This window comes from Onychostruthus taczanowskii, unplaced genomic scaffold, assembly GCF_017590055.1.
Source record: "Onychostruthus taczanowskii isolate IOZ18803 unplaced genomic scaffold, ASM1759005v1 scaffold3, whole genome shotgun sequence".
Classification (NCBI taxonomy): domain Eukaryota; kingdom Metazoa; phylum Chordata; class Aves; order Passeriformes; family Passeridae; genus Onychostruthus; species Onychostruthus taczanowskii.
In genome coordinates this window covers 18,400,494-18,422,960 of record NW_024500349.1, presented here as the reverse complement: position 1 = coordinate 18,422,960, position 22,467 = coordinate 18,400,494, and the positions used below count along the sequence as shown (strand labels likewise).

The 22,467-nt window shown below is 39.2% G+C and overlaps 1 protein-coding gene across 1 annotated transcript in view; it reads right to left on the bottom strand.

The window, feature by feature from the left end:
* Nucleotides 1–5,569: 5,569 nt before the first annotated feature.
* PAXIP1 (PAX interacting protein 1) overlaps nucleotides 5,570–22,467 on the bottom strand; it is a 32,602-nt gene continuing 15,704 nt past the window's right edge. Inside the window, exons 7-21 of the mRNA XM_041408838.1 lie at nucleotides 20,833–21,541; nucleotides 19,896–19,990; nucleotides 18,840–18,935; nucleotides 18,223–18,360; nucleotides 16,795–16,916; nucleotides 16,081–16,265; nucleotides 15,911–15,954; nucleotides 13,480–13,547; nucleotides 12,992–13,094; nucleotides 10,660–10,828; nucleotides 9,003–9,103; nucleotides 7,736–7,870; nucleotides 7,577–7,652; nucleotides 6,799–6,859; nucleotides 5,570–6,338 (exon numbers count right to left, since the gene is read on the bottom strand). Of these exons, the coding sequence (XP_041264772.1) occupies nucleotides 6,323–6,338; nucleotides 6,799–6,859; nucleotides 7,577–7,652; nucleotides 7,736–7,870; nucleotides 9,003–9,103; nucleotides 10,660–10,828; nucleotides 12,992–13,094; nucleotides 13,480–13,547; nucleotides 15,911–15,954; nucleotides 16,081–16,265; nucleotides 16,795–16,916; nucleotides 18,223–18,360; nucleotides 18,840–18,935; nucleotides 19,896–19,990; nucleotides 20,833–21,541 (2,118 nt within the window). The 3' untranslated portion in view covers nucleotides 5,570–6,322. The remainder of the gene's footprint in view (nucleotides 6,339–6,798; nucleotides 6,860–7,576; nucleotides 7,653–7,735; nucleotides 7,871–9,002; nucleotides 9,104–10,659; nucleotides 10,829–12,991; nucleotides 13,095–13,479; nucleotides 13,548–15,910; nucleotides 15,955–16,080; nucleotides 16,266–16,794; nucleotides 16,917–18,222; nucleotides 18,361–18,839; nucleotides 18,936–19,895; nucleotides 19,991–20,832; nucleotides 21,542–22,467) is intronic.

Below are 22,467 nucleotides of genomic sequence, written 5' to 3'. Positions count from 1 at the left end.
TCTCCACACTCAGTATGTTTGATTGTAGTGTTGTTTTTTTTCCATTTCATTTTCTCAATTAGTTTAATATCAGTAACTTTACTATTTGATACTTTAATAATTCATTTTGCCTTCCCAGTCAAAAAGCCCCAAACTAGTTTCATTAAAATCGAGTTTCTTGCAATATACATCCATTTAAATGGAATAATTTACTAATTTGTCAGCTCCCAGAGGCTCCTTATCCTTAAAAATTCCACTCACACCCCCCATTTTTTGGGCAGGGTACATTTTCTTTCATTGTTCAGAGGCACTAACTTGAAGTTTCCACTCTTTCTTGCTGTTATCCCTGCATCTTTCAAAGCAAGCAAGACCATGCCTGCATGGGATGCTCAACTTCCATCACATCTCCTGCATTCCCTTGCCATTGAGTTCAGCATTTCATTTAACTTTATAACTTTCTTGGCTCTCAGAAAGCCCCTGTGTCTCACATCCATGCGAGAACAGGGTTTAAAATGGCTCTGTAAATCATCCAAAATGATCTGCAGAGAGAGGCACAGCAGCTCCAGCCCCCAGGCAGGGTTTGTTCTCTCTCTGTATTGCTGATGAGTGACTGATGCTCTCAGGGCTTCCCACAGCCCCCAGCTCGCCCTGTGCTGAGGGATGATGGCACTTAATCAGATGATGTCACCAGACAAAATAGATGAGTTTCCAATCACAAAACCTCTCCTCCAGGTGCACACATCACTCAGAGCTTGGCCACTTTGATCATCTCTTCTAGGAATACATTCTCTCCCCCTGTAAAGCATTTTACAAACATTCTTTTCTTCTACCAGGATGAAGAGAGATACTTCTTAAATAATTGGACTTTACTGTTTGTTCCATGGAAGGAGAAATGCAATTCACAATACAAAACTTCTTGGGATGGTAAGGGAGGAAATGAAGCTGCACCAGTCATTGTGAACCAGGAGGAAAAGGCTCTATAAAACCAACATGTAGAGATGCTCATTGCAAAGAAACTGTGGAGAACCTGCTCAGTGTCCACTCCAGAGCCCTGCTGTGACCCCATGTTCACGTGAGGAACAGCCAAGCTGAAGAGCACAGATGGAAATGAGAGCTGCTGCTCATGCTGCAGACAGCAGCCTGGAGGGGTTAGAGACTGCTCAGAGGCCAAGGACACAAAATATATTGCTTTTAATGACCTAAATAGCATTTTTAATATGCTGGGTAGTTTTCATGCTGTGCTGGGTACTCTGTCAGAAAGATGGTGGAATTGGGGAGGCCAGGTAAAGAACTCTAGGGCCCAGCAGCAGCTAGAAAGTTTCTGGAAAGTTTCATTCATGACTACTGCAGCCTTCTCTAGGCAAGGAGGAAAGGGGACAAGGGGCAAAAGCAGTGGGAAATGTGAGAGTAGGAAGCACTGGACTGACCAACACAGTGCATGAGAAGCAAGGTGCTGGTTTTGGCAGGGAGGTGGGAGTCTCCCTCTGTCCAGGCAGAGTTGCATGGGTTTGCTGTGTTTGAAACATTGCTGGAGAGGGGGCTTCAATATGCCTCAAAGCACAGCTGAGTGATAATCAGGAGGGGTCAGCACAGTCTGAGCTCTGCCCTGAGGTGACTGAGGTGTAACTGTGCAGCCCCTCAGCTAAAGGATGCTGGAAGAACATGTGCCTCTTTTGATCCCTCCCTTTTTCTTCCAGTGCATTTCAGTCACATCTGCAGAGTCCCTGCACAAACCTGCAGCTGTCTGCAGGATCTGTGTAGCTGCAGCAACACCCAGGTTTGAAGGCTGCTGAGCCACCACCCAAGGGCTCTGTGGCTGCACTGTCCCAGGTGAGCAGCACAATGTCACTGCAGGCGGAACAAAGCTGGTTTATGTCACACCTGCCACAGCCTTGCAGCTCCCAGCCCAGACAGAGCTCTGTAACTTTTTAACCCCTCCTGACTTATCTGCAATTCAGATTTCTCTGGGCTGGCCTGGTGGCTCCAGTCTGCCTCTCTCCATGCTGGGCTGGAAGCCACAATTGTCATATGAAAAATCACTCTTCTCTCCCTTTCTCCTTTGAAAATATTCCATTGCTCTAACAGAACACAGAAAATTCTGAGCTGCTTTGACGTGCATTTTTTTTATTTCAGAGGGTTCCTCTGGGAAAGGCTGACTGACTTTGCCTGCTCTTATCACTGAGCTCCTCTTTCTTCCCTCTGCTCCAGCCTGGCCTGTGGAAGGCTGGTGGGCTCCATTCTTTTGGGGCCCCAGGGGTTAATCCAGCCTTCACAGATACAGTTCAAATAGTTTTGAGTTTTTTTTCTGACAAAGACATTTCTCTATCTTCTCTCACAGAGTCAGGAAGGGACTGTATGGCATAGTTATTGTCAGTAACTAGCTGTGAGTTTACAAAGTTTAAATATCAAATCCCAAAAACCATGAAAATGGTAAGGTTTTCTATTTGCTTATTAAAATGTTTGCAGTATCTGTAAGGAGAAAATTCCTGTCACCAGAAAGGGCTGTGTAATTGCCCACAACACTCCAAGTTAAACAGAATTAATTGAGGATCTGTCCTATGAAGACACAAAAAGCAGGGAGGGAAATTTCTGTTCCATCTCTTTGATAGAACTGCCTCATTTAAAAGATTTTTGGTTGACATACTAATAAAATTTGGCCTCTTGAGTTTAAAACACTCTTTTTCTTTTTGATGCAGTTTGCTACAAGGAGAAACCCACTCAAAGCTGTGTCTGATCTGGAGTGCTCCCTGTTACTGATGCTGCCTCCCTGGCAGACCCAGCCTGTTCTCTAACAAAACACTGCTCAAGGACCAGAAAAATTTATCCTTTTGGTGAAGGAGGGAGTATTTTCCCACCTTCACACTTCTCTGCCTGCGCAGTATGCAGGTTAAAATTCTCCCTGAAGAGCTCATCTCCTGAGGGCTCAATCCTCCAGGGAAAGCTCCTCTATCCCACTGAGGAAGCTTCTCAACCATGCCTGTCCCTTGGGAGGAGCCTCTTGTGCTTCACAAAAAGAAGGAAAGAGCCAGACTCTGATGGAGGGCACGTGGGGATGAAATGAGCATCACCAGCCACTTGTGGAACAATGGATTTTCTGACTAAATACAGAAATTATTTATTTTCTTGAGGGTAGCAAAATACAGAAACAAAATGCCCACAGAAATTCATCCTTTGAGATACTGGGCATTTAACCTCCAGAGCTCTACTCCAGATGTTATTTCTGGAAATCAGTTCCACAACTCCACTTGATGACTCAAGCTGCACAGTAACAAGTGGAGACCGTGTGTGCTTGACTTCCAACACATCCCTAACTGCTGGAATGTCTTTGCTATTAGACATGCTCTACATTTATCTTTAAATAACTGCCTTATCCCAACAGGTTTTCTACACAACTCTAGTTTTGTAGCGTGTATTGTGGACCTTTTGTGACAACATGAAAAGGTTTTTTTTTCCCCCGATACAGAGGACAGGATCAAATGGACACTTGAGTCTTACAACCTCCCATTAAGGCAAAAGCATGATCCTAACAGCAATGCTGTACCAGAATACTCCATCAAAACTCTTTCTCTATCACTAATCACACACACAGTAACATCTGTGCAAGCCAGTTGGCTCTGGACAGCTCCTGTGGTTCTTGAAAGACTATTTCTTGGCAGGTTGTGTTTTTCACTCTAATTGAAAGGTTAATCAAATCAGTCATACTTGTATGTTGGCTAAATAAACACACTGTCTTCACTGATCATGAAACAGATGCACTACCACTCACGTTTCCCATGGGGTTCATTTGTTCCATGATCACATTTGGTTTTCTTCAAGCTTCCCTATGCAGGACCTGACAGCATTTTGGATAGTTTTCATAAGGAAATTTACCTTGCAGATGCTACTGCATTCACACGTCTTAACTCTTAACAGCTTTTGGCAAAGGTATTCCATATCCTCAACACTGCTCCATTGTAGAAAACGTGGAGGAAGCCATTCCTACAAGAGGCTGAGAACTCCTCACGAGCATAAATGCACCATGGAGTGGAGCAGTCTACGCTGCTGAGCTGAAAGTGCCAGCACAGCCAAACCCGTTTTCCCTCTGCCTCTCCCTGAGCGAGGCTCTCGCCTGCACCCAGCTCTTGTAGCAGATCCCTTCAGCTCCCAGGACCCAGCGGGGCAATGGCATCTGCCTTGGGCCTGACTTTGTGCACAGCTGAGCTGGCTCCTGACACGTGTCTCTGAAAGCAGCATTTACACCTGGTAGCACAACACATTGCTGGGAAGGCAGGCAGAAGACTTGCTGAATGCACGACGGGTACAAAATGTGCATTCAAGACCTGTGTACCACAAAAAACTGCAAGAGCTGATAATTGTTTTAAAGGAAAAGGCACTCAAAAATCTTCCTGCCACCTGGTAACCAATACAATAAAGAAAATCTCTTCATTCAAAGACATAAACACAGATTTAGATAATTTCAGTATTACATTCTTAAGTGGGAAAAAAGGTGCATTTATTTCTCCAGTAAAAATAGTATTCATGCAATATATTATGATGTTCTTTAGGGTGGGATTAACTTTATTTTCTGTGTTCTGAAAGATTCAGATAACTAAGCTACTTTGTTGAACTGTTGAGAGATGTGTCTCTGCAGGGCTCTTTAAGTCAGGTTTCAGAGATGTTCTCTCCCTCCACTGACAGGGAGACCAGACTTGCCAGGTCCACATGTCTGAACAATTTAAGTAATTTGTACCACAACTCGTCAATGCACAGTTAACTCCCACTGCAGTCCCTCCATTTTTAATATTTTTAAAGTACAAAATCATATCATCAATATCCAACCTTAGGTCTCCACATTACAGACTTTTCCTTCATCTGTTATAATGAAAAGGAAGCTGAACTTCAGAGAGCTGAACATCAAACTAAGAATAAACACAGAACCCTGACATAAGTAAACAGCATTTGTGAAAAAGTACCATTTCCTCCCATCCTTACCACACCTTTTTAAACTTTCATTCACTTAAAACCATTGTGACCAAAGTGCAACACTCTCATTTATCCCACTTTGCCACCTTAAAAAAGTCACACTGGTAGAAATGCTACCATTCCTGTGATCCTCACATAGCCCCTCCAGCTCCCAAAAGAAAAGCCAAGCACAGGAGCAGGTCAGGACATGGATACAGCTGAGGAACCAGAGCCAGCAATAAAAGGCAACAGGCACACAGTGACCTCTGTGGGACCTGACTCATCTCGCCATTTACTACCACTGTGCTCTTACAGCAGCAATTTGTCATTCACTTAAGCACTTTGTTCAACTAAGGCACTGGGAGAAAGGCAACAGAATCAGAAAATCCAAGCACCAGCTGGATTTGAGCCACAGCACAAAAGAGGTTTGAAATCAGTAATTTCCCTGATGGGGGAGTACAGACACTCACTCGTCTATGCAGCATCAGAGCTGAATTGTCTTGATGATCAGAAAGAAAAGAAATGCTTTTAGGATCACTTTTTCATCTACTGGAATCTAAACTGATAAAAATGGTCATATCAGATTATTAGAACTTAGTGTGTTTTAGGAAATGCCACTGAATATAGATTCAGGAAACTGGTTTTTTAATATTTATTTAGTAAAACTCACTATACAAACAAAAGGTTATCACAACAGTGGAATATGCAGGGTTAGAATTTCTCCTTCAAGCTGCTTCTCTGCTTCAGTAAAAACACATATATACATTTACAATTATTTCCCTTTAAAGCACTGGAATTCATATATTAAAACATACCTGGTAAAATAAGCTTAAAATAATTTCACGTTGCTTGGAAAAAGATTTGAGTAATTTACTCTTACCAGAGTGCCATTGTTGCACAGTATTCAAAAAAATGAACGACCACTAAAATATAGAGTAAAACATTTAAAAGTACATTTATTTCAAATGTGGGCAAAATATCAATATAAAAGAAAATAGAGTATAAGAAATAAAAATAAAGTACAAAACATTTTCATCTTCGACATCCATAATTTAATAGATAGCAAGCCCTTTTATTTTTACATCCAAATTACACTTTTGGCTGAAGTACCATAATTTATTTTAAAATGCTTAAAAATGGGCTCATCATGATACCTAAAGTGGGCTCTTTTAAAATGGCAGTATAATACAAAACATAGTAAATTATGTTTCAGCATAATAAAATTACACATCCTAAAAAAGATGCAGTTTATTTTTGCTTTCCTGCTTTAAACTGCTCATCATCCCTAGGAAAACAGCTGGAAAACAGCATCCACAGGAAGTTCTAGTTGCTTTGTACAATGGCTGAACAGCTAGATATAATGCTCCAAGGATTTTGGAGCAGTAAGGCATTTCACTATCCATCAAGTAAATTTATATGTAAGCTCGTTAAGGAAGAGCAACTGTAAGAAATGACAGCAAATTACAAATTCTATAAAAAACATGCATAAAGACACAGAGGCCTTACTGGTCCCTCCACTGCATTTAGCTAAAATGGTCTATAATCTTCAGAAAAAGCTGTTTTCCTCATCTGAAAGTAACTTGTGCCATATCTTTCCCTTAATGGCAAGTTCTTTTCCCATTGCCTAATATTCTACTATTTACTAATATTTACTACCCCTTTGTGACCACCCTGCCTTCCTCCTCCTTTGAAACATTTCCCATCAAAAAGTAATTAGATGCTGAATTTAAGCTACTTTCCTGGGTGTTAAACTACCCTCCCACTACATAAACATTATATATCCTAAAAAAATTACAATTAATTAGCTCCTAATTAAGAAAAACTTTGAGTAAACCATACCTCCCCAAGCAGCAGAATGTCTTTACACAAAAAGGATATGATTCATAATCCAGTGTTTGAGTAAGCACTCCAGTCAGGACAAACTCAGCATTGTGGACATCTGCAAATACCAGAATTCATACAGTTCACACCCTACACAGAAATTCTGCCTCATTCTGCAGGTGTCTCACACCTGACACTGAGCCTGGCACTGTTACTAAACACAGCACTTGTTGGGGCTCTACACTGAGGTGAAAATAACTAAAGTGAAAACCCCTAACTCACTTGATGAATACTGAGATGGTGCCCTGGTTTCAGTCAATTTTCTTCTTAGCAGCTGGTACAGGGCTATGCTTTGAATTTAGGATGAGAATAATGTTGGTAACACACTGATGTTTCAGTTGTTGCTAAATCCAAAAATTTATGGTGATCTGTCTATAAAATAACTGTTAGATACATCCAGCAAACTGCTGACTTGGTTTCTCCATGGTTTGCCTTGATGATGGTGCCCTGGTTTCAGTCAATTTTCTTCTTAGCAGCTGGTACAGGGCTATGCTTTGAATTTAGGATGAGAATAATGTTGGTAACACACTGATGTTTCAGTTGTTGCTAAATCCAAAAATTTATGGTGATCTGTCTATAAAATAACTGTTAGATATATCCAGCAAACTGACTTGGATTTCTCCATGGTTTGAAGGAGAGTCCATGTATTCCTCTACTAGAATCTGAAAGCTTCAAAAGATCTCTGTATTTGTATAACAATGATAACTGGGAAGTAGGAAAAAAAAAATCAAAGTAAAAGTTATACTGTTCAATCACAACAATAGCTTATACCTACCTATGCCTCGTGCAAAATATTCTCGACATAAATGAAGGTCATTTTCACAGGAAATCAAGATTATCTCTGGCAAACTCTAAAGGAAAGAAAGCAATGGTTAGCTCAGAAGAACATGGCAAGGCATTATAAATAAATTTTAGAAAGCAACACTCAACACACTTTGTTCTGCTTATGCTCCATGAGTTTTCGAAAAGAAGGTTGTTTGGACAACACTTTTCCTCCTGCACACTCCACAATGGCTTTCATGGTGGAAAGACTGGGACAAATTCCAGGTGTAATGTAAAAATATTTTCCCTAAAAAGAGAAAAGGAAGAACAAGAAAAATCATGATTAGGCTAATTGATTTCTGTAAAACATGACGTTTTAATGTCATGTGACACTTCTTTTATACAAAAGGGCAGGCTTTGCAAGATGGGGTTGGGCTTATGGACACAGATTCATCAGTTGATGAGTTGTGCTTAATTACTGCTGATGTTTCCCCTGGAGGGGCAAATGCACAATTTTGATGAATTTGAACAGTTCAGGTGTGCCTATTTCCACACCTGTAAAGTAACAACTGCAGCTTGGTAAGACACGTAAAAACAACGCTCCTCACTGCTTTTGAGCACAGGGACACCTCAAGTGTTACAAAAGAACTTTTACCTTTTAATTAACACCCAGTTTATTACTTCCTGACAAAAATTATTCTACTACTTGACTGAGATAGGAGATCAGATCACAAAGTAGATTATCTCTGTTTATCAGCTAGGAACAAAAAACTGGAAAACACTTTGCTATTCAATCTGCAAAACTGAGAAAAATGTAGCATTTAGACATAATAGAAGACAGAGATCCTTATTCATCACAGGTAGAAAAAATACCTGTTTTAGGTGGTTTACCTCCATAAACAGTCTGTAATTCAGTCAGGCTGAAGAATCTTTAGCAACTCAGATCTCCAGATACCTCTCTGCACTGTAATGTAATTTTAACCAGAGGCACGAAAACATCTCACACCATCCTAGCAAACAGCCTGGTGGAAATGCAGTCTCCAAGGAGACTCACCCTAAAACTCCCTGAGGCTGAAGGGCAACACTCACACTCCCATTTTTATGGGCAAGTGCTCTGGCTATGAGGCTGGTGTAAAAAAGAAAAGAGAAAACAAAGAAAAGTAAGTCCCTTCCATAAATGGCTTTTTGCAAGTAACAGAGCAATGTTCTAAATTTCAGAAGGGAACATTTTCAGATGGTTAACATCTACAGGATCCAGTCATTCAGAGGGTTTACATCCACCCCAATGATGCTCAGGCAGTAAACAGGCACAAAGTCAAAACCAAATGTTATATGCCAGCCTGCTCTACTGCATTCAGCTATAAAACCTGTGGTCCCAATGCTGAAAAAGTCAGCTTGAAAAACCCCCAAGTATTTAAATGCTGTGGTAAACTGCATACCTTGAACAGTGGAGCTACTTGTGCTCTCTTTAGAGACTCCTCTAAGCTAAAGCAGAAAAGCACCTCAGCTTCAGCATCTCTGAGCACAAAGTTCTGCTCATCTGAAAAAGAAAGACTGGTGATGTGGCACACAAAACACAAACATCCCCATGGCCCAGGATGGAATCTGAGCAGAACATCTTGGTGGCAGAGTGGCTCTGAATGGCAGACACCTACCAGAATTTAACATGATTAAAACACCCCTCTTCATTAGGCTTCTTACAAAGATCACTACCAAATACTTGGAGAATTAAACTGTGGTTTACACTATACCTAACAACAATCACTGTCCTATCAAATCCCTCTTTCTTACTGGAGGTACTTGCAAATTTTTATTTTTTGATTCTATGCAAAAGAGAATGATCAGTCAGAAGGATTAAGTTTAAATTCAAATTACTGTGACCACCTATGAGAGCCCAGAAACTCTCTTCAAGTCCTCACACAATCTTAACAGAAAGTTAAGATTTTTTTTTCTGTTTTATTTGTCCTGTTATTCATCCAATTTTTCTTTTTTTTTTTTTTTTTTGTTAGGGATGGAATTTCAGTCTTTGATCTTTCCACAAAAGCTATGTCAAACACATTTCTAAATCAAATTTAATCCAAAACCTCTAAGTCTAAAAACCAAACAAAAAAATTATAGGGAACAAATTGGTCTTTCCAAGGAGAATTCTGACAACTTTCACGAGACAGTGTTAATACTCTTCCAAGGGACAAAAGAAACAGTTAAGACAATTTTTGTAAACAATTGCTGTATTTTCCATCATAATAACAGGTACAAAACTGAAACCAACCCATTAGCTACAAATCAACCTAATTTCAGTAAGTAAGTAAAGTACTTCAAGTACCAGATCACAACAGTCATCCTAAACCCCCTGGTTTGTTCGTCTTCTAAGAGTTTTCAAATTAATCAGTTTCTCAGTTCCTGATGCTGAAATACGCAAATTGCCTTCTTGAGAGTTCTAAAAATGTTTGCTGGTTTATTAGTTAATGATCCATAGATCCAAGTTTTTACAGTGGTTAGCCAGCAATGCTACACATTTTCTTCTTACAATTATATATGCACAAAACAATCATAAAGCAAATAATCATCCTTTCAGAAAGGGTGCATTAAAAAATAATGCAGCCACAGGTAAAAATCTAAAAAACAGCTACCCAAGAAAGAAATAGAATACTTAACAATATACAATCATTTAATCACCCTAACACTAACTTTTTTAGGTGTGTTTTTCTTTCATTTAGGGGGAAAAAACTGTATTAAAACAAATGAAAATTAAATGAAAGAAAATATTCTGCTGAAAGAAAACCTGATCTAAAAAAAAAAAAAAAATCAAACACAATTCTTGTTACAGCTTTGCTTAACCATACTAACATAACTTTCTAAATCAAGCAGAATACAAACTAGCTCCTAATATCATTATTTAAAAACTTTGTAAATTATTCTTCAAGAGGTGTGAATTATGACAATCAGACTCGTAGAATTAAAATTTCTGCTTTCAAAGGCTGAACTCCTTAGAAAACTGTAAGAAACACTGAAATCAGAAGACAAAACAACCAAGTGTATTTAAATACGCCAATGAACACTTATTTTACTCTAGGAATTGGCACTAATTTAACTTACCAACAAATTTCTGGCATTTGAAACACTCTTCTAACCACTCTGGAGTTACTATGTGCTTGACTACAGAAATTGCTGTCAGGAACTTGACAGTTCGGGTCACTTTACTGGCAATTAGATGGGTACATTTCTGGGCAGAGTCTGCTACTTCACCTCCAAGGATATACAGTTTCTGGAAGTTGTACAAAACACAAACCAGAATGGAGTAGTTGTTAAAAATAACAAATTTTTAACAGGGAAAAGGGAAACTAATTATTATGTTATCACATCAAATAAAACTGAGCTCCTAATGAAATAGTAAATGTAGATTTCTGTGTTACAGTGATTCCTTTATTCAAGCTGATTAATTTTGACAGAATTTACAGCCACTGAAAATCTAGATATTTCCAGACATAAGTATCATCTGGCAAGATTGAAAACAATTCCCCACTTCTGCAGTTTTTTGATTTTGGGTTGTGCTTTTTTAAAGCAAGGAACTAACTGTAAGATACAATTTAAATTTTTTTTCAGTGAAACAGGATATTAAATTTTAAGTAAGCAATAATAACAATGTGTAATAATTTTGCTATTTTCTAGGGAAGGTGCAGTACACAGTGTAGCTACAACAAACTTAATTTTGCTAGGTTTTCTTTAAAGAGAAAAGCATCTCATGAAAAACACATATTCCACATGCATTTTTGATGGTACTGAGCAACTATTCCCTTTTCCTTGGTTTAAGCCACCAAACTCACACTAGCTCCTCACAGTTGCTATCATATCAATTAAGCCAGTCATTATCTGAAGGAATGAGCAACACAATGAATGAGCTGGTGAGGCACATCAGATTACCACAGGTGCTAGAGATAAAGAGTGCTCCCCTCATAAAAATTTCAAGGATGAAAAAACATTTGGACAGCTTTAGTAACCATACACCCTGGATTTCTGATTAAGACAAACATTTTGCACAAATAAATAAAACCCACACCAATATCTACAAGAATAAACATTTAACAGTTTTTATTGCATGAATGCTTGGGAGGCCCAAAGCAAGAAGGCCTAAGGGTTAGTTAGGTTTCAAGGCCTAAGGGGTCTCTGGCAGCCCTGTGCACTCCACTGCTCTGATAATGATGGGCACATTGGACAGACAGGGACAGTGCTTTTGGCTATTTCCCATCATGCTCTGATGGTTTGTATAAAGATGACCCATGAAAACATTATTCAATGACACTGAACATCTCCAGTATTTACTTCCCTCCTGGTAATGAACACCCTGTGAACAGGACATTGTACCCCTCTGAAAGGCAAAGGCTGCTTTTTTGTGTTCACCTCAAGCACTTCTACCCGTGAGTGCAGACCTTGCAGGACTTCCACTCTGATGTGGAAGAGACCCTTTGCCCATACAGGGACAAAGATCACTCCTCCATCTTAATAAGATGAGGAGTATCCAGCCCCGTTAGGTATCCAAACTCGGCAGAGTTTTGATAGCACCAGTGATGCCAGGTTTACATTTAACTTCAGAAGCTTTGAGGCTGAAGTTGATTTTTTTTTTTTTATTTGTGAGCCATAGCTGTTACAAAAACAGATTCTCTATACAATTAACCTGGAACCAACAGGACAGAAACAAGAAGTTGATTCTGGAACTTTATGGGATACACTGAAAAACGTATTATGTCCCAAAATATTCAATATCAAGCTTCAAATGCACACACTGCAAAGGAAAAAAGACCACTGAAGCTGAACCACTTTAAAAACAAGTATAGGTGTAACAAAGAAAATATTTTATATTTTTGAGGACATCAAAGTGGGTATTTCTAAGAAATGTAGTAACTCAAACTAGGCCTCAGTCACTTTTCATTATCTGAAAGTTATAAATAATTTACATTTAAGTTTTAGCACAGCTTTATTAGGGAACAGAACAAAACCTCCACAGGAACTTATCTCACACCTGCCATAAGCTTTGTCATCAGCTGTCTTTGAAGCATTTGGCACTACACACAGCAACTCCACTAGAAGAATCCTGGGTCTTATCCAGTACAACCATCACGATTTTTCTCACCTAAATTTGTTCATGAAATTTGCTGATTTAAAAACAAATGTGGAAAGGGCTTTCTTGCTTTTTAAAGCAGTCCTACAGAAAGAAAAAGCAAGTAGCACAGTAGTGTAAAGTAGTTAAGTAAAGGAGAACAGCTACCAAATAAAACTCATTTCACATAAAACTACCCCAACCTCAGGACTGGTAAGTACTGGTTTTTATCCACTAGGTATATGCTTATCAAGTCTTAGCAAAAATTCAACATCCATTAAAAAGCTGTCAGATGTTTCAATGTAGTTTACAAGAGATAAGACTGAAAGTCACCTTAATGTACTGTTGCACTTGCATAGGTTCAAATCCTGTGAAGAGCACCATTGGTGTCAGCTCAGGGGTGAGTTTTTTAGTAGGTGGTGGCAGGTCTTCAATCCTACAGAACATGGGAAATACAGCAGAATGTGATGTTTGGGCCCAAGGCTGTAGAACTGTAATTTTGAAATTAGACATGCATACTTATGGAAAGTTTTACCAATGGAATGACCCAGATGAATGAGACTTAGGTACAACTTTTTCTGAAAGAAAAAATCACCATGCAGAGAACAGGACATATTCTCCTCTTTCGGCACTCTCCCAGCTCTGTTACTACTCCATTCTCTTAGTTATTGTTTTATTCCTGCCAGCTGAGGAACTGGCAACATCCAAAACCCACTGACAGTTATTTCCCTGAGCAGGGCACAGGATGCTGCAGGCTCATGGGCAGCTGACTCTTCTGAGGAACTTAAGGACTATGGGCATTGACTCCTTGCTGTTCTTACCTCGCTCTTTTGGAAGATGGCTGAAGACTGGATTCATTTTGCTTTGGTTTCAAAGGCAACCTCACACCCTGAAATCAGACCAGTTACATGTTTAGATCTGAATTAAACAGAGAAACTACTTCTATCCTGAATTAATCACAACTGAAAATTATACCCTGCTGACACAATGAGCCCAACAGCAAAGCTGAGCATCAGCCAAAGCTTCTCCACAAACTCAGGTAACCCTGGAAGTGCACACCAAATAAAACATTGTGGGACTTTCTTCCTTTAAGTAAGACTGCTAATTATCAATGGAAAAGCCAATGAATTAAATGAGAAGGAGACTGAAAAGCCTGTCCATTTGTTAAGTACATGAAGATTACAATATTCTTCCTGGTGCTAAATTTAATGGAATGGTAATAACCCAGAAAATACTGTTATAAACTCAAGTTCCCTAACAACATAAACAGAAGCTGGATAGAAAGTGCCACCTCCCCAGCAGCAGATCAGCCTCTAGAGCATGTGCCCAGGGGTGATCAAATGTAGCTTTTAGACTCTCCTTGATCTGAGTAACTTGAAACCACAGCTCCCAGGTTGAGGAGTGTGTGACATCTATTTCTTTTTAACCTTCAGTACCTGAAATTTAATGAAGAATGCAAGAGTACATGACTAGAAAGATAGGCAGCATTGTACCAGCCTTGCTGTGAGAATGTTCCTTTGAGAGGAACAAGCCACAGGGGTTTGTTCAATGCTCTCAGGCCAGGCATTTTTATGCTAGACAGCCCATAGTATGAGCAGCTGGAAAGAAAAGTGCACACATTCACATTTTGATAGACATTTCAACTATGAAAATGCCAGAGGTAGATGGCATCAACAACATCTGACAAGACAGCTGTCCTCAGAAGAGGACCCCAAACCCCAAGACAAACAGAAATGCCTTCTGTGAAGGCAGTGAAGTACCTTGTCCTCCCTGACACTTCCACATGCCCAGCATTTTCTATTACCAAACCATATTCCTGTGTGGGTACCCAGAGGGCAGCTAGATTAGATTGTCTCCAGAAGCCCCCTTCAATCTAAAATCACAAAACTCCCACCTCACACAGGCAAGAAGGGTCTCCACATAAATACAGAAGGGGAGGTACTAAATTACCCATCAGACCCCTGAGGTCTCCATTTGCTACAAAAGACAAAACATGGACAAAAACCTGGTGTGACTGACCCACACAAAGAATGCATCCAGTTTTAAGATAAGCTCAACTGCTATGTGGATGCAAAGGGTGGTGGTGAGAAAACCCAAACTGAGTTACTTAAAAGCTATTTTAAATACTAACACTGCTTACTGAATCCTCTCAAGGACTTTTTTATTTTTTAACAGCAGAATATTTTCCATCTTCAGGAAAATATGAAGACCACAAATTTTTTAAAGCATTTAGTTTTCCAAATGCAAGTTTCCTACAGGCCCATGAAACAAACCCACAAGGGCCTATAAGAAGAATGTTTCAAAGTAATGGTCAGGATAACAGTAGTGCCTATTTCTAGAGCTGAAAGGTATTCAAGTCAGTACCCAGAATCCCCCTGTAAAACACTGCTACAAATTACATTTTGAGAGTTACTAAGCAGCCCTTTTCTGAAGCATTTACAAAGTGACTGAGATACAAGTGATCCAAACATAAGAGGTGAGGCAAAACGTTTTTGTGCAATATAAAATATTATCTGAGAGTCACCTGTATGACAAATTTACCTATATCAAGACATACTGTGAAAAATTATCAAGTATAAATCTGAAATGGGAAGGAAATTTACAACACAAAAACATGAGATAGGTGTAAGAGCTGACAGCTGAATACGCAGGAAACTTACATTTTGCACGGTTCACAGAATGCCCTTCATGACAAAAATTTACTTCTCTTGTATGTTTTTCAAGGTACACTTTTTCATTGTTCATTCCCACTGCTATTTCAGGGTTATCAACTACACTTTTTAGCATGCATGGTGTATTTTTAAGTTTTAAAATACATGGTATATATGCCCATGGTTTTAGTTCTTAGTATATATCAGAGAGATGGTATGAAACAGTAGCACCCTTCACTTACATTATGTATCACGCTTAAAATTCAGTCAATATTCTAACAAAATTCTTACTGATTTGGGGTGTTCTGTCTGAAAAACTCTTATGAGGTCTTATTTAAAAAGTGTTAGGTACTGATTTAAAAAGTATTATGCCCTTTCTAAAGGTCTGATGTAGAAATTAAAGAGGGAAACATCTAGCCCAAGGTGTGTCAACAGCAACTTCATTCTGTATATCCCACTAAAATTCCTTAATTCTGCAAAAGATTATTTCTCAGATTCCTCAAAATAAAAAAAAGTACAAAAAAAGTACAACCAGGAGTTTCAGCACAGGCAAGGAGCGATTCTATCAAAACAGCTGTATATATACAATAATTCAACATACCATTAGAAGTTCTGGTGACACCTTTAATGGGACTCTCCACGCATCTAGGGAATGCAGAACAGAACAAAAATGACACCACTGCCAAATTGTTTATACCAGAGGAAACACGCTCCTGCTGATGAAACAGGCACACGAAAATGCTGCAGAACAGAGAGTTTTGTGACTCTTACCCAGCAGGTTGAGCACCAGGTGCTGGCTGGGAGAGAGCGGGTCCTGGAGGTTGAACAGGGTGTAGCGGCTGTGCTGGATCTGCCGCAGCGCCTCGAAGTTGCCCAGCAGGATGTCACAGAGCCACTGCGCGTTCACGCACGGGATCCGCCACTCCTTGGCCTTCTCGTACTTCAACCCGCTGGCCCTTGGTGGGCAGAGAAGGAGAAAAAGAATTTGAATTGCAAAGAAATCAGTAAAAATAGCAATTTCAAATCATAAACCTAAAATATCAGTGGTTTTTACTGGTCTGTTGTTTTAACTGTGACAGAGGAGATACTCCAAAAAATGCTTTTGTTCTACGTGTCAGAACAAGCCAGTCAGGGGAGAACTGCTGCAAATGGAGTCTTTAGACCTGGATTTAAATTTTCCCTCCTCCAACATTTTAAAGCAATTATTTTAAAAAGGTATTTTATTTATGAATGGTAAGAGACAGCATCACTCAAGAATATTATAAAATAGGAAAGTTAGAAATTACTTCTGTTTCGCCTGCATTCAGAGGCCAAATTTTATCACATAATATGTGCTGTAATTTAGTTCAAGAGACAACACCACTAAATTTATTGTTATCAAACTGCAGAACTGATTACAATGAACATGTAGCACCCCACATTCAGAAAGGCACTACCTGGGAAGAGGCTGCTGAGAAAGCAAGGTCTGTGGAGAGCAGCACTTACTCCTTACAGATGAGAACTGTATTGCCGCGACACAGGTAGCCCGTGTACTTGGCACCTGCTAGGTAGGCCATGAGCTTGAGGTCATCTCTGTCACTGTCAACAAATCCTGTCACACAGATTATCTGCAGACAGAAAGACAGGTTTAAGTAACTGAACATTGATGGCACTTACAAAACACTCCCATGCAAAATATTTTTTGAAGACTAACTTTTTACATTACAATGAAATGCACAGCATGGTGTATAAAGCACTCAATTAAAGCGTGGCTTGTAGGATACAAACAGTACAATTTAAAAGTGATTTGTTTATACATAAAAATTTCAGGCTTCTAGCCTCAGGAAGAATCATTTTCATTCTTCTGGTCAGCTTTTTCTTATTTACAGAGACCACAGCACTAATATGGAAGAGCTCAGAGCTAATTTGTTTCTCACATGTCTGCCATCTTCCTTCTGCTGCTATTTACATAGAGGTACACACAAAAAAAATGCTTACACTTACTTGCTCTACTCTAAAAATCTGAAAACTGTGCTCTACTCCGTAATGAAGCCAAATAAACTGTGCCAGCTGATCATAGCTGGTAAACTGTAACTCCACATCTTCCATTATTATCTTTAATCCTGACAGGTTTTTGGTTTTGCCATTCTCATCTTTTTTTTAGGGAAAGGCAACACTACTTCTGTTTAAAACTGTGTTTATTACATTGCATATTACATTTACTACTAACCACTGAGTAGACACACGTGTTGTCATACTCTGATTTTCCCAAATCTGTATTTCTTTTTATGTCAGTCAGGACAGGCTATTAGCAAGGCCATCATCCCATATGTCTGCATCCAGCACAAAGAAATCCAATGCCAAGACATACTTTGGCATCTTGGTTTATACAGCATAGCACATTCCAAGATGCCTCTCAATGAACTGAAGATTTTCAATTCCACAAAATTCCACTTTCACAGCTCCTCATTGCACAGGCAATGGAACTGTGACCTCCTATCCTCTGATTAGCAGCATAGGCTTCCTTTTTAGGTATTTGCTAAGCACTGACTAAGAAAAACCCTCAAAAATCCTCTCAAAATCCTGGGTTATGGTAAGGAAGCACATGCTGTTCAATGTGCTGCTGCTCTGCTGCTTTAAACTGTGCAGCCTGGATTGCTTCTACCTTGCTATGTGTAAGTCAGGCCATCTTTGCCCCTCAAGTGTCAGGGAGTAACTCACGAAGGCAGGTGCTACTCCTCACCACTCTGAGCTCAGTGAGACTTGCAAAGCACTGAGAAACACCTGGCAGCAGCACCACGTCAACACGGCACCTTAAGATTAACAGAAGCTTTTCTTCCAAGGCAAAAAAAATGTGTAAAGCTCTGTTTTAATACTGCTCATGGAATGAGCAATGAAGCAAGCATTTCTTCGAAGTAAGCTTTTCCTTCTTACATGTTGAGAACATGGCTTTCCTCCTGGTGGAAATGCCACTGGAAAATGAAGAGCTCGATGAGGCGGGACCATCTTCTTCTTCTTCAAGATTGCATTCAGCCAGTGTGCTGTAATACATCTCTTCCTTTCTCTTAAAGCCTAGCAATACAGGCACAAATAGCTTTTAAAACCCAAAATATATGGAGGTTTTTTTTAATACTTTTTCTACAAATCAAAACTTAGATTTTAATTGTTTTTCTCTACATTTTCAGCCAGTGTGCTGTAATACATCTCTTCCTTTCTCTTAAAGCCTAGGAATACAGGCACAAACAACTTTTAAAACCCAAAATACATTTTTTTTAATATACTTTTTCTACAAATCAAAATTTAAATTTTAATTGTTTTTCTCTACATTTCAGACTACTCATTCTCACAGCATGTTCCTTAGTGCTCTCTGGAACAAGTCTACTACATGCACTATGAAAGTTTGTACCGCAAAACCCCACAAATCATTAAAAAAAACCACGTTATGGCAAACTTTATATTTGCTGTCTAAGCATGAAGCACACAGTGCAAAGCCCTGCCTTTCCAGTGATAAAATGAAAGCATGCAGCAGTGCAGGTTCCCAGCTGGCTCACCTGAGCATACATGTTACTGACTTGGCTTTCACAGAGAAGGTGAGTACATCTGCTCGTGAGGGTTGGGTCCACTGTCCCACCATGTGCTTGGATGATCTGGAAAGAGAGTAAGTGCAGAACTCCTAGGATATAACTATTTTTACATTACATTAAGAAACAAAAAGTCTGAAATGAAAGTCCACCCTTTAGGACACTGCCACCATTAGCACCACTTCACTGAAGAGTTACCCCCCAAAACTAGGTTTGTTATCTAGCTTTAGAACAATTTTGAAAACAAAAAACAAAATTAAATATGCAGCTTTTCACTAACAAAAAGCCTACTTTTTAGAAGAAATGGAAAAAAACCCCGAAATAAAGATATAGAAACAAAAATAACCCTTCTCATGTTTTTTTTATTTTGCAGTATAACTATTAAACAATTTTTCATGAACTATTCAATTCTATCTCAGCAATAAACACAAGTGCTGTTAAAAATGTCAACAGCTTACTTGATTATGCAAAATTGTAGGGAAAATTCAACTACAAAATCCATCAGAAGTTTCTGAAGAACATCAAAGTCCTCTTATTTAGGAAAGGATACAATCAGATTTTTCTGAAAAATAGAAGTTGGCAAAAAAATAGAAACACTCTATTCTTCCATCTTATTCACTCAGGTGGATACCTCACAGGCTACTAAATGCCAAAATTATATGCAAAAAAGAATGCTTTTATACAATCAAGTTAAAGCTAGACAGCGATGCTATATTACATTTGCTGTACTACAGCTGCCTGATTAAAAGTATAAATAACTGGGAAATAGTTAAGGCTGCAACTTATTTAGATCATGTTCTGACTGAAGACTTAATTCAACCAGGCTGCACACCTAAAGTATTTCTATCACTTTTTCTGGTCAGCAGCAGTTGATTAATATTTTTTTTTTTGTTTGTAACAGAAGAATTACACAAAAGGATGCCTAAAGAAGAGTGAACAGTGCTGAAGTACTTCCAATGTTTTCTTTTAGAATTTAGGGACTATGACACGATGTTATAGTTTTTTAGAAACACTGCACAATCTTACCCGCTTCCAGGTCGCTAGCAGCTGCTTGTCAGACATCTGCTCTGGGTAATCAGCAATTGCAAAGACACAGCCCAGTAGGAAATACTCTTCTGGAACTGAAATAGTTTGACACACAAAGAACAAACGATTAAATACTTAAAAGACTGAAGAGTTCATCTCAGAACACATTTGCTACACTGAACTCCTCCTATTACCAGGTTATAAACCTCCTATGTGTACTTCCTTGGAAAAAGTAGGATCCAAAATTTCAAAGCTGAAAGCCTTTAAGGCACAGCTCAACCCAGAGCCTGATTTTGTTAAGGGTAGTTTTTTTTTCCTGGATGGAAGAGGGGCCAAAGGGGCAAAAGGAAGGGTCACCAAAAAGAAAACATAAGACCACTTCCTCTTTTACAAAGACCAGCTATGAACAGCCAAAACAGTCAAAAAGCTTTCAGTTCTACTATAATTCAAAGCAAGCTGTGACAATTTTCTGATACTGAATCTTCAATAATTTACTGGTATTTCCAAAATTGTAGCTGTTTGAAAGTTTCCCCCTCCCCCTCTTCCAAAAGAAAGTTTTTAATAATTTACTGGTATTTCCAAAATTGTAGCTGTTTGAAAGTTTCCCCCTCTTCCAAAAGAAAGTTTTCAAACAATTGTGCTATGCATTTACTAACACTGTTCTGAAAGTACAGGTTGTGTGCCTGTGGGATCAAGTGTATATTTGGAAAGAGAACATTCTCAGCACTCTCATGCTTTTCAGATTGCTGGATCATCATATTTAAGTATTTGCCTAAAATTCTGGAGAATAGTTAAGGCTGCAACTTATTTAGTTCTTGGCCATGAGTGGCATTTCTTACAATCCCATCTTGCAAACACAGCATTACTTTTTGGTATTCTACCCCACTTCATGTCATTAGCTACTTTTTTCCAGGATCAGAAGGCAATAATTACTAACTCTCCACTGCTGGATCGTGCCCAAAAAGCGGCTGCTGCTGCAGTTGCTGCTGTTGCTGCTGGTGGTGTTGTGGCTGCTGGGCTGCAACTGGAAGCTGTAGTGCTTGAGGTGTCTGCGTTAAGTGCTGCGCTGCCTGATTCTGCATTTGCTGCTGCTGATGCTGCTGGTGCAGTCGCTGTAAGTGCTGCTGCTGCAGTTGCTGCTGCTGATGTTGCAACTGTTGCTGTTGCAGCTGTTGCTGTTGCAGGTTCTGCTGCTGCAGCTGTTGCAGCTGTTGCTGCTGCAGCTGTTGCAGCTGCTGTTGCAGCACATGCTGCTGCTGGAACTGGAGCGGCTGCGGAGGACGGTGCAGCTGCTGCTGCGCGTGGAGCGGCTGCTGCTGGAACTGGAGCTGCTGCTGGGAGAACTGGTGCTGCTGATGGACTTGCTGCTGCTGCTGCTGGGGAAACTGGTGAGGCTGCTGCTGTTGGAAAGACTGCTGGGAGATCTGGGGTTGCTGCTGCTGCTGCTGGAGCTGCATTAGTTGCTGAGGTTGAAGGTGTAAAAGAGGATGGTGCTGTTGCTGCTGTGCTTGATGTGACTGCTGCAATAAATGTGTCTCTGGTGTTAGTTTCACTTGACTAAACAGCACCACATTTGGATGTCCCTGTTGGCTATGATTTACTTGTTGCTCTAAACTTTTTGTAGGTGCTGAAAGTGATTGTAATATCTAGAAAACAAAGATTATTTTTGTGACCTTTTGGTTGTCATTCGGTTTTAAAAATATTTAAAGAACTACTGGGAAATACAATTCCTAAACGAAAAGAACCCTACACCTAAATACCTTGTGAGCTAAACAAAAATCTTTAACTGCCTAATAGCAAAATGAAAAGACAGGACTTACACAAAGAGAAGTGTGGAGCTGCATGTGACTCCTAATAAACAGCAATGCACATTTTAGTTAAATTTAAGATTCAAGCCCATCCCTGTATTATTAATTTTTCCAACAGCATTATGACTATGAACGCTATATTAACAATTATATTGATCAACTGCAATGTTAATTTTAAAATCCCACTGGCCCATTAAATTCAGCACTTAGTTCCATAGTCCTATTTTCACTTAAAAATTGCTAATGATACCTTCATTAATTAGTGCTGTTTAGAACCAATTCAGGAATACATAGCTTGTTTTTTAATCTCAATACCAAAAAACAAAGAAACATTGATCTGCTGAGCACTAAGAGTTTCTTGGGAAAAAAACCCAAAACAATCTAACTTCCCTACTTAAGAATACTATATTTTAGTATTTAGAATGCTGAAGCAACCTAGAATTTAATTTTATTTTTAAATGTATAACCCATTGTTAAGAGAAAAATCATTTCACACTAAGCAGACAAGGATAGGAAGCAAATTTTTATGCATCAGAAAAGGGAAAATGAGGCAAAGTTCTAATATATTACGATGAGTTCTACATATTTATTAAAATATTTTAATGTAAACTACCTACTACAAATGAGCAGGAGCAATAGGAAATTCTAGACTTGCCATTTATTAAGTTTTTAAACATGAAACCAGCTTTGATGAATCCTGCAAAGCTTGTTTCCTTCACCCTCGCTACTTCAACACACAGTGTCACCTTCAGCGACGTGTGTGT